Genomic DNA, 12,077 nt, shown 5'->3' with positions numbered 1-12,077 from the left:
GAGCTCATATTCAGAAAGATAAACTGAAAGACATCCCAGAACTATGACAAAGTTAAAGAATTTAGTCTCAAAAGTCGAGAAGTCAAGGGAGTCAGATAAGTGACATCACTAAAAGAAAATAGCTGCATCTCAGGTGAGCAAGTAGCTTCTGATGTTCACTTAATCTTTCTTGTTAAATGTAGTTGGGCAGGCGCCTGTTCAACTGTATCAAAAGGAGCGGTAGTGTTTCTCATAAAAGCTAAGACAGAAGGAAATTCTTATAAGATATGTCACCAAGAATCAAACTTCCCTAAAATACCATTCTATTTACTAACACTGATCAGAACAGCATTATATTTTTACCTCTTATTTTATTGCGAACATCACATAATTATTGTCCCTTGAAAGCACTGAAGTAATGTGTTGACTTGAATAGTGAAAACATTCAATATTTGTGTAATTATGCCATTTTCCTTTATGGAAAGACATATCTACTGACGAGAAATACTGTTCTTTTTTAGAATTTAAAATGTGCCCCCAAATTTATAGTCCTATTGCAAATGCTGCATGGGGGATCAGCAAACTATAGACCCCAGGCCAAAATCAGCCCACTGTAAATAAAGTTTTATTGGAACACAGCATGCCCATTTCTTTTTATATTGTATATGCTTGCTTTCATGCTATCATAGCAAAGTTGAATAATTGAGACAGAAACCTTATAACCTACAAGACCTAAAATACTACCTGACCCTTTATAGAAAAATTTTGCCAAACCATTTTAAACCAAACACTTTTTAAAAGTTTTGTTATTGCTGCTGCTGTTTAAAGATAAATTACTCATTCCTTTGTCTTAATGTAGATGATTACTATGTGAAATAACTGTACATATTTATTAACTAATCATCATTAGGTTACCAGCAAGCTAGCTCATCATATAAGATTCAAATGGCTGAAGTCGGAGGATTGGCAAAAACAATGGTGCAGTCATTGGCCTTGCTTGATAATCAACTTGTTGAGAAACTTTGGGTACTGAAAGCTCTGCAACATCTCTCAACTTCTGGTTCGTATATTATTAAATTCGAACACTTTAGTCTCAACTATTTTGTTTCTATCTAACAATGTCAAGACTGTGCAATATAAATAATTTTTAAATTTATTTTCAGAAGCTAATTGTACTTTAATGATGCAAGCACAAGCAGCCAGTAGCATCTGTGCTCACCTCAATGACCCAGATCCCTCTGGACAGCTTCTATTTCGTTCATCAGAAATACTTTGGAACTTATTGGAAAAATCTTCAAAAGAAGAAATCATACAACAGCTTAGTAACTTGGAATGTTTGCTGTAAGTCTGTGTAGTTAGATAGGAATGCTTTTTAACCTTAAAATAATAGTCGGTGACATAACTAACACTTTTGTTTCAATTTATGTTCAATTAGGCTTGTGTTTCATGTAATGGCTATGTTTCAGAACATCTTTTTTTGTAGCATGGTATGAATGCATCAGCAGAAAAGCCATTTTTTTCCTATATAGAAGGCTATTAAAGTTAACAAAGTCTTGTTAACAAAACTAAATTATGTCTTTGAATATGTATAAAGTAAAATTAGACATTTAAAAGAACTATTTTATTTTTCTATATTCACTAAATCTGTTTTTTGAATACTTATTGTCTTCTAGATACTGCAATAAGCATTAGCAATAATATGAGTAAACCTTTAAGTTACTTATACATTTATTTGTCAAGTGATTATTGTCTGCTCTAGGCCCTAGAAAAACAATTGAAAATAATACAGACATGGTTTCTGCTTTTGTGGAATTTGCATTATATTAGGAGAGATGGACAAGTAAATAAGCAAATAAAATAGAGCGTACTAAATGTTATGAAAGGGATTATTGCAAGATGCTACATGTTTTCCAGAAGAGGGTGAATCAGTATATTTTTGTGTGCAAGTGACTGAACACCCAACCCTACCAGTTTAAACCATGTAGGAAATTTATGAGCTAGTGTAACTACAAAGTCAAGAATAAAACTGGTTTCATGTGCAGCTGTATTCAAGGCTCAGCAGATATCAAGAATTGGGCCCTCTTCATCTCTCTGCACTGCCTTCTGCTATGTTGGCTTTCTTTACAAGCTCCACCTGGTGAGACCTAAGAAGTCTAGGTTCACAACATCACAACCCCAAATCAAGCGGAAGAGAAAACTTGCTATTCTGAAAGCATGGAGAAAATTTTTTCAAATTGAGTCCCTGTTGGCCCCTGAGCATTGTGATGTTGGCCATTGCCCATTCCAGAGCGAATTACTAATAACAAAGAGGAGTGTTCTGGCTAAAAGGAAGTTGAAGGGAGTTCAGAAGACCAAAAGTGGGTAAGGAGTGAAGCCTAAATAAAAATAAGGATACAGTTATCACAAGAAAGGCAAGCGGATCCAAAGAAGCAAAGCAACAAATGCCCATTGTACAGGGAACCTGAAGCAAACTTGGAGAGCTAATAAATGCTTCCTAATGAACCCTAATCTGGTATCTGAATGATAAATACAAATTGGCAACATAGAAGAGTTTTGCATACAGAGAGCATCCCAGACAGGGAGCAGAAGTGAAAATAGAATTTAGCAATCAGAAACCTGAAAGAAATTCAGTATGACGAGAGCAGAAAGTACAGGTAAAAAAGTGATGACGTCAACAGTGTTAGCAGGGACCATAAATAACGCAAAAGGCCTGATGAGCATTGGTGAGGAAGTAGAACTTTATCTAAAGAACAAAGAAAAGCCTTTAAGTAGTTTTTTTTAATTATTTTTTAATGCCTACAGCACCTGGTATTCCTAGGTGGTCTCCCATCCAAGTACTAACCAGGCCCGACCCTGCGTAGCTTCCGAGATCAGACAAGATTGGGCACATACAGGGTGGCTGTAGATTTAAGTAGTTTTAAAAAGGGAAATGAAGTGATCAAATCTTTATTTTAGAGCAGTCACTCTGACCACCATGGGTAGATTGCATTGATAGATTCTTAGTACCTGAATGGATTCTCACTACAGTGAATTAGGGGCAGATTTGGAAATATGGAAAAAATTAGAAATACTTGGCAATGAATAGTATAATACAAAAGGGAGATTTTCTTGGTAAACATTTAAGTAGCATTTCCATTAAAATATGGTTCTAAAAATATGATTTTACTTTCTAGGGCCTTGAAGGAAATATTTAAAAATCTGTTTATGAGAGGCTTTCGTCATTATGATCGTCAGCTTAGAAACGATATATTAGTCATCACTACAATTATAGCTCAAAATCCTGAAGCACCAATGATTGTAAGTATGAGTAAATTTTATTAATTTTAATTCAAAGTGATAGGAGTAAGAGAAAAGAGCACTAGACTTTGTTGTAATATTTATGTACTTTGCTGTAATGCCAAGTTATGTTGTAATGTCATGATGGTTGCCAGTACACTTGTACTCTGCCAATTTCTCTTTCCATTGCCTTTGGAAATTTGAGGTCTTCCTCATATTTTATAATTTACTCACATATTTACCATTTATGATGCATTTTTTCCCTTCCTGATGATATGAGTTTCTATCCGATACCATTTCTCTTTCACCTGAAGAACTTCCGATCTGCTGGCTGCTGGCAACAGATTCTCTTAGTTTCTTTTATCTGAAAATATCTTTAATTTGTTTAATTCTTGAAATCTGTGTTCACAGAATATAGAATTCTAGGTAGAAATTTTTCTCTTTTAGCACTTTAAATATGTTCCACTGTCCTTTGGCCTCCATTGTTTCTGATATGAAGTATATGTTATTTCAAATTGTTCTCCTGTGTAAAATGTATCATTTTGTTTTCCGGCTGTTTTTCAAGATTTTCACTCTATCTTTGGTTTTCAGCAGTTTTACTATGATGTGTCAAGATGTGATTTTCTTTGTATTTATCTTCTTTGAGTTTATAGAACTTCCTGAATATGTAAATATAGGTCTTTCACTAAATTTGGAGAATTTTTAGTCATTATTCTCTAAGTATTTTTTCAGCTCCATTCTCTCCTCTTTTGGAACTCTGATTACTTGTAGGTTCAACTTTTTGATATTGTCCCCCAGGTTTGTTCACTTTTTTCAATCATTTTTCTCTCTTTTCTTTAGATTGGATAATTTGTATTGGTCTATATATTTAAGTTCACTGACTTTCTTTTCTGTCATCTTCATTTTGCTATTAATACCATCTAAAACATTTTTATTTCAGACGTTACATATTTCAGTTTTAGAATTTTCTTTTGGTTCCTTTTGATACTTTCTACTTCTCTGCTGAGAGTGCCTGTCTTTCCATTCATTATGAGCATCTTTACGGTCAATTCTGGTGTATTCCTCTGAAAAGTATTTTTTTTTTTTTTGTATTAATAAGCATGTAGTTTGGATAGACTCATCTCTGTGGTGGAGGCAGCTCAATTATCAGTTCGTTTCTTTTAGTCTTACATGGGATCCTTGAGTGTTCTCTGCCCTTGTGTGGTTCAGGCATCAGCCAGAGATTTGGAAAGTTTATACACAGAATTTGGGTTTCCCTTTCTCTGGCTCTCTCCTTTATGGGATTTCTTCCATATGGGATTTCTCCCTTCACTTTCCAGTAGCGGTGGTTGCTTTGTGATTGCCTCTGTCCTCTGGTTCTTCAAGACACTAAGATTACTGGTTTATCCTGAGTTTTAGCATCCCCACAAGGTGCAGACTAGAGTTTGGCCTCACTCTAAAAGCCATTTAAGGAAAAAGGGAAACTCATGCAGTACCATTTCCTTCATCAAAGTCCTGACTCTTCTCCAGTATCTTCTAGGTAGTTGTTTTCATATTTTGTTCAGAATTTATAAGTGTTACCTGCAGGAGTGTTTCTTATAGGAGCTACTCTGCCATATCAGAAGCTGAACTTCCCCATATTTTATCATGTAAAAATCATTGAATAATCGATTACATCTTAGAGTAGGGATCTTTGGCAACAATATTCATATTATCAGCCACATACTTTCTAACTTATACTTAAAGGAAATTTGGCAACGAAGGCCACAACCCCATGGTAATGGACATCAAGTGATCCCAACATAAGAGAAAGGTCATAGGAGTCATACTGTGTAAATGAGGAAACAATTCTGCATAGCATTCTCATCAAGGCTGCAATGCGTAGGTGGTCCTGTATGTTCCTCTGATCTTTAAGTTCTCATTAGCATCCTTGGAAACATTCAGGTTTCATTCTATGAATGTGAGTCAAAAGAATAACATGCTTACATTGTAAAGAAACTGTATTGATCTTAAAATAGCCAGTACATAGAGCTGCAAGTTCAAAAGCTCAGCATTTGCCCCAGTAAACTCTCCCTAATGCACAAAGTCCAATTAGGATATCTCTGTCAGGAATGAGTTCTCTCATGCTGAAATGTTTGCAAGTCTGGTTATTCTTTAGGGCTTTTCATGTTAAGTAGGAACTGTTTTGTTATCTCTTGACCAAACCTTTGACATATAAGAGTGTTTGGGTTTGGGGTAGGGAGTGGGGTTTTTTAAGAAGAAAAGCTGTAGGAAATAACTATTTTCTTCCTTTGTTTTGTCATTTGAAGTTATAAAAATGAATTACATGAGTTACTTGTAGTCCTAATACGTTTTAGGTTCTCAACCAAATTTTAAACAGCATTATATAAAATATTCTTGAATAATGTAAAATATTTTTTAGAACCTACAGAAGTTTAATATTAAATAAATTACAAATTTATCTGGTTATATGCTTTTATTTTCTTGCTTTCATCCCTTCCTATTATTAGCACTTTATGAATTTAAATGAATGACAAAGGGAATCTGATAAAGATATTGAAATGTTAGGTAAATATAGGCATATGCAACTTAATTTCCATTAATTAACTCATCCTTCTGTTTGTTTTGTATATTTATATTAGGAATGTGGCTTTACCAGGGATTTGATATTATTTGCAACCTTTAATGAAGGTAAAATCCATAAAACTTTCAACCTGTAATTATCTTTATGAATCTTATACATCATTTTGGCTTTTATTTTACTCTTTCTTTTTTGTCCCCTCACAGTTAAAAGTCAGAATCCTTTGGTAAAAGGTCTTAAACTTTCTAATTCCTATGAAGATTTTGAGTTGAAGAAGTTGCTATTCAATATAATTGTGATCTTATGTAAAGATTTACCTACTGTACAGGTAAAGAGTAATGAAAACAAAAATTAAAATCAACTCGCTTTGTAGTGTAACTTTTTAAAAGTCATGGCTGCAAATCTTTCACCAGCTCATATGTTTACCATAGAAAGTAACAAACTCTTATTGGCCAAAGTTTCACCTTTTCAGAATTTCCTTTGCTTATCTGAAAATAAACAGCGAACCTACCTAAACTTAGACCACATAAACCAAGAAAAGCAGGAGAACCTTAGAGATTTATTTATATATTTAGATCTTATCAATAAAGGAACATAAAAAGAAAGAAGACCTACATAGATATTTCAACTTCAAAATGGGTATAATACTGACCTCATGGAATTATTATGAGAATCAAAAGAGCTCCAGATTTTCTTGGTAATGCCACTTGGAGGAATATATATACTTAAAAAAAAGCTCAGAAAAAGAAAAATTGTCTTTACAGCCATAACTTTATTATTTATATCAAAAATAAATACTGTTACAACCTAAATGTTTTTGAAATGCCAAATAGAAAATATTCAATAAAACATGGTTTATTATTACAGTAGAATATTATATATAACTATTAAAATAGCTATAAAGACAATAAATAAATTTTACACTACAGTTTATAAGCCAGTTTTAGTTGACAACAGAGTCAATTGGCACAAAGTTTGTGGTAAGCTTCTTAAAGCACTATGTCAGCGGTGGAATCAACTAATTTTTTTATGTCATATATTAGTGGCCCAATAATAGTAATGATAATGAACCATGTGTACTATTATTTGCAGTTCACAGAGTATTTCAAAAATGTTATCTACTTAATAGTTGCAGTAATGCTAGAACTAGTTGTTATTCTTGTTTTCTCAATCCAAAATCTTGTGTTCTTTCCATGTGGAATAGTAAAAGATTTAGAAAACTTCAGATGTGATTGTGAAAAAGTCTTTACAGAATAATGCCAAATGAAAATTGAACAGAATATAGCACATCATGTGTAACTATCTTGTGAACCACAACTATGCATCAATCAGAATCAGCTATAATATTGACTTGATTATAACATAATAGCTATGCATTTTTGTTTTTATTGAAATCATGGATTCAATACAATTTTTAAATTCTAGGAATATAATTTAAAATATGGCATTCATTGGATAGAATATTTGTATAAGTTCTGTTTTGTGTGCTTAAAACTTAGCCATAGTCATTACTTCAGACAAAATTGATTTTTATAGTATACAATTGAATCTATTGTATACTATATTGTATACAATCTATTATATACTATAATGTTTTTTTTAAAAAAAATAAAGAAGAGAAAATGCCATCAGTTTTATTTGCTCCAAATTTTAAACTCCTGTGGTTTTGTGATAAGGAGGAACTACATATATAGGCAGCATAGACAAAAAAAAAATTAATGCTTGCTCTATATTATTCTTGTCAGCTACAGAATACATATCCCCAAAAAGGGGATTATAGCCAACTGTTATTATTGAGTTTGGTGTTTTATTTTATATTTTGGGGGGAGGGGTACCTAACATAGGTTAGGATCTTTACAAAGGAAATATTTTGGAATAGTCATCAATGAAACATCAGAATGTAAATCTTTTATTTAATTTTCTTAGATTAAATAAAATTGTTTTATTTATGTTTCTAACAACATACTTTTTGCCTTTCTCATAGCTACTTATTGATGGCAAAGTTGTTTTGGCTTTGTTTACCTATGTTAAAAAGCCTGAGAAACACAAAATAATTGAATGGTCTGCAGCACAGTATGAAGAATTACAACTGCATGCAATTGCTACTTTGTCATCAGTGGCTCCTTTGTTAATAGAAGAATATATGCTGTGCCAGGGAAATGCTCGAATTCTTGCATTTCTAGAATGGTGCGAGAGTGAAGGTCAGTGGCCCTTCAAGATTCCTGTCAAAATTCTAATCTATGTATTTCAACTCAACTCTCAATATATCCATAGAAAAAAGATATAAAATTAAAGCAAAAAGAAATGAAAATATAAATCTGTCTTCCTGTGATTTTGATGTATTTATATGTTTTAAGGAAAAGAATCTGAGATTTCATTTTAAATCAGATATTAGTAAATGTCGTAACTATTGTTGATGCACATCTCTCAGAAAAAGCAATTATACAGATAATTTGATTTAAAGTTTTGTATTATTAGGCCTATCCAGCCATTATACTAAGTCCCAGAAATATTATAATTATTCATCCAACAAAAGTTTATCGGATGCCTACTAGGTACCAGATACTGTTTTAGCTGCTAAAGATAGATTTATTTTCAAAATAAATTAAATCTCTACCTTCATGGAGCTTAAAATCCAGATCTCTAGTCAGATATAATGACTCCATGTATAGTCTACCAAATTAGCAGAGTCTCAATTTGTTGAATATTTTATTTTAATTCTCATAATTCTTAGGAAAAAAGTAAGAAGTACATTATTTTTTGAAAAAAAATTATAAGGAAGATACCACATTTTTTTCTGGTAGTGATTTTGCCCTAGAAATAATTTTTTATGGTACAATTTCTTGATGTAAATTATTACCATTTCTTCACAGATTCCTTCTTTACTCATGGTAACAGTTTTCATGGTACAGGGGGCCGTGGCAATAAGTTTGCCCATATGCGTTACACTTTAAGACTCCTAAGAGCCATGGTCTACCTTCAGGATGAGACTGTAAACAACGATCTTTGTGAAAAGGGAACAATTCAGCAACTGATAGGTAAGACATAATATGTTTGGTACTGATGAAAGTAGAATATTTAAATATTTATAAACCACAGATTTTGTATGAAATGTTTTTCTACAAATTTATTTTGTTTTTATAGCTGAGAAACTCCTGAATATTTTCTTGACTTGTTTCCTGTTGTTGCTATAAATCAGTTTCTTCACTGAACCATCATGATCACCCATCCTTTAAATATTTGTTTTCTTGGTTCAGGTACTATTTCATTTAGGATTATCTTTATCTTTTTTTTTTAATGGGCTATTGTATATGTTTCATTCTTCTAGTAACAAGATCACCGCTTTCTGACCAAGCCTTTTGGAGTCATTTTAAAAGAAGATAACATTGCATTTTCTAGTGCATCTGACATACCAGAACACTTGACATTGGTATATACAGAAATGTACTCCAGAGAGTCTTTCCTAATATGAAATATCAGGATATCCTTGGTTTTCAACTTAGAATTGACTACGCTAAGTCACCTTATCCCCACAATATATCACACGTGAGCTCAGTGTAAAATTCAGAACCCCTAAACAAAAGCTTTTTACATTTCATTAATTAAAAAAAAAAATAGTTCTCCAGCCCTACCCTTTTCTGACTTTGAAAAGTGAGACCTATTTTAGTCATATTCATATTCAGTGATTGCCTTCTGAGTATGTGATATAATTGGCTAGATATCAATTAATTACAAATGCCTACTCAAATACTCTTTTACCTGTTAAGTTAAAGTACCTGCTCTTCCATCATTAGTGAAGTGGAGTAGTGCTCTCGAATAGTAATACTGGTAAGCAAAATAAAGATGTAGAAAAGAGGGCTAGGCAAAAACATTCACTTCTTTGATGAGTTTGCTTGGGATGACTAAACCTAAAAGTAGATTTTCTCACTTCTGCGCACATTTCATTGTACAGAACTATCTTAAGCCACCCAGCCCAACCAAGTGGAGTCCAGGAAATATAATTTTCCATATGTCCAGGAAGAATTCTTAATGTTACCTGGGTGGGAAGTGGGGTAGGAAAATGGGAAAACCTATAGCATGAATTCTTATTGAATCTAACAGAGGGCTCTGTAGTAGTAATGTACTCAAGAAATAGTGATTGCATTGTAAATGTAGATGTTTATACGCCTTTTGAGTAGGCACTGGGATTACAAGCACATGCAGAGCAAAACACTAGGGACCTTGCCCTTAATGAGAACAAAAGAAAAGAGGTTTATTTTAGAAAGATAGCATGTGTTACCATGTACCATCAGTAAGGCACCTAATGAGTAATAGAATAAACACCATAGAAACAAAAAGGTTGGGATAGTTTTCAAGGCTGGGCAATTTTAACAGGAAACTTTACTGAGTTAGAGTATTGGGCTAGTTTCAAGAGAGAAATAAAAAGGGATGGTCTTTCAAGCAAAGGGACAACATGAGCAGAGACATGGTACTGAAATATGCATGACGATGTGTTCAGAGCTAGCTTAATTGGAGTCAAAGTCTTATGAAGACAGATAATGTAAGATAAGGTTAATTGTCTAGCCAGGGGCCAACCAAGAAACAGTTTCAGATGGCAGGTAATAGTTTTAACTTCATCCTCTTTAGGCATGGGGAACTACTCGTGGTTTTTGATCAGGGAAGCTAGTTATATGAATAATGCTGTTTTGGAAAGAGAAATCTGAAAGAAATATATTGGATCATTTAGAATAGAACAAGGAGAGGGTAAAGGCAGGGGAACTAAAGGATACTTATATATAAAGACAATAACTCTATTAATGTAACGTGTTACAGCAGGGGAGATGACATGACTGTACCCGGCTAGGAAGGAAAATGAGACAATCTAGAAAGGAGAAGCAGACCAGCTTGGATTCCTAGAAAATGCTCCTGATAAGGCACATAGGCCTCTCTGTCCATGACCTCCCCTGACCTGGGCCTCCAGTATGCTCAACTAGCCTTCCCATGGTCCGATCCCCTACCTGTATTTCATCCTCACAGGGCCAAGAATCATCCCTTCAGAGCCAACAACGTAGATAGGCTGTGATTTCCATGGTCCTTCTTTGGAACATAGCTCCACACCTTCTGTTAATGCCAGTGACCCCTTTAACAGAGGAAGAATGACTTTCGTTCTTCATTTAAAGCTTAAAGAAAAATTCCTTTTTGAGGCAAAATTTTATTGTAGATGTCAGTCCATCAGTGTAAGTGGCTGTTTTCATGTCTTTTTAAATTTTGATTAGACGTGAGGGAGAGATTTTAAAGGACATGGGAATACTGCTACCTGCAGTTAAAGAAACCTCCAGATAGACCGAAGGAGAGAATGCAGAAAGTATCAAGGATAGAAAACATACTTATGGAGGTCTTCCACCTTTGGAGTTCTTCCTCCTCTTCCACATGAGGAGAAGACATGAGGCAAGCTATGATCAGGCATTTTGGTCACATATTTGCAAAGGCACTCATTTCTGCCTCATAAAACTACATATTTTTAAACGATTTTGTTTACTGAGCAAAGTATCAGGTTGTTAGTGTGTCTTAATGACACTCTAGAAGTACTAGAACTTCTACATAGATGGGGCTATTGAGAACTCAAAGAACCCTTTTATCATTTTCTGTCTACAGCTTCTAAGCAACTATGAAATGAAAATAGATACTTTTAAAATTTTATAAGAAGAGATTTTAAAAACAGTAATTGATCAAAATAAAAATATAGTGTCTAATAATTTTACATTCTTTAAATTTTCTCATACCAGGAATCTTTAAAAATACAATAAGCAAGTCTAATGACAAGGAAGAGGCCATTGTTTTGGAAATTCAATCTGATATATTACTTATCTTATCTGGTCTTTGTGAACATAATATTCCTAGGAAGGTATGTATGCCTGTGAATCAAAGTTTTACTTAGATCTCCCAGTCACCCAACACTATGAACTTTTTCTTAGTAATTGTCTGTAAATATTGGTGTTCTTTAATCTTGTGAAGAATAATTTAATATTCTTTTTTATAATTAGAATATAATTATATACAGTAAGTGTATAGATCTTAAGTATACAGTTCAATAGGATTTAACAAATATGTACTCATTTAACTAATACTCCAATTAAAATATAGAATTTTGTTATCTCACTATAAAAGTCTTTTATGCCCCTTAGCAACCATCCCCCAACTTGCCTCCAGAAAACCACTATTCTGATTTCTACCCACATAAATTTGTTTTACCTATTCTTTAACTTTATTTTAATAGAATCAT

At 33.3% G+C, this 12,077-nt stretch overlaps 1 protein-coding gene and 1 pseudogene across 13 annotated transcripts in view; one reads left to right on the top strand and one right to left on the bottom strand.

Annotated features, from left to right (window-relative positions):
* CFAP69 (cilia and flagella associated protein 69) overlaps window positions 1-12,077 on the top strand; it is a 51,617-nt gene that overhangs the window by 18,032 nt on the left and 21,508 nt on the right. For 11 of the 13 annotated variants that reach the window (XM_039878149.1, XM_039878139.1, XM_039878140.1 and 8 more), the window contains 8 exons: window positions 890-1,039; window positions 1,143-1,320; window positions 3,153-3,276; window positions 5,877-5,925; window positions 6,022-6,143; window positions 7,800-8,016; window positions 8,689-8,853; window positions 11,581-11,699. In XM_039878149.1, coding sequence (XP_039734083.1) covers window positions 890-1,039; window positions 1,143-1,320; window positions 3,153-3,276; window positions 5,877-5,925; window positions 6,022-6,143; window positions 7,800-8,016; window positions 8,689-8,853; window positions 11,581-11,699 — 1,124 coding nt within the window. The remainder of the gene's footprint in view (window positions 1-889; window positions 1,040-1,142; window positions 1,321-3,152; window positions 3,277-5,876; window positions 5,926-6,021; window positions 6,144-7,799; window positions 8,017-8,688; window positions 8,854-11,580; window positions 11,700-12,077) is intronic. The other 2 variants (XM_039878142.1, XM_039878148.1) reach the window with 2 other exon arrangements.
* On the bottom strand, window positions 2,773-2,886 carry LOC120615283 (uncharacterized; annotated as a pseudogene).

The sequence above is a fragment of the Pteropus medius genome, unplaced genomic scaffold, assembly GCF_902729225.1.
Source record: "Pteropus medius unplaced genomic scaffold, Ma_sr-lr_union100, whole genome shotgun sequence".
Taxonomy (NCBI): domain Eukaryota; kingdom Metazoa; phylum Chordata; class Mammalia; order Chiroptera; family Pteropodidae; genus Pteropus; species Pteropus medius.
The sequence above is the reverse complement of the archived record's forward strand: the minus strand, read 5'-3'. Positions and strand labels throughout refer to the sequence as shown.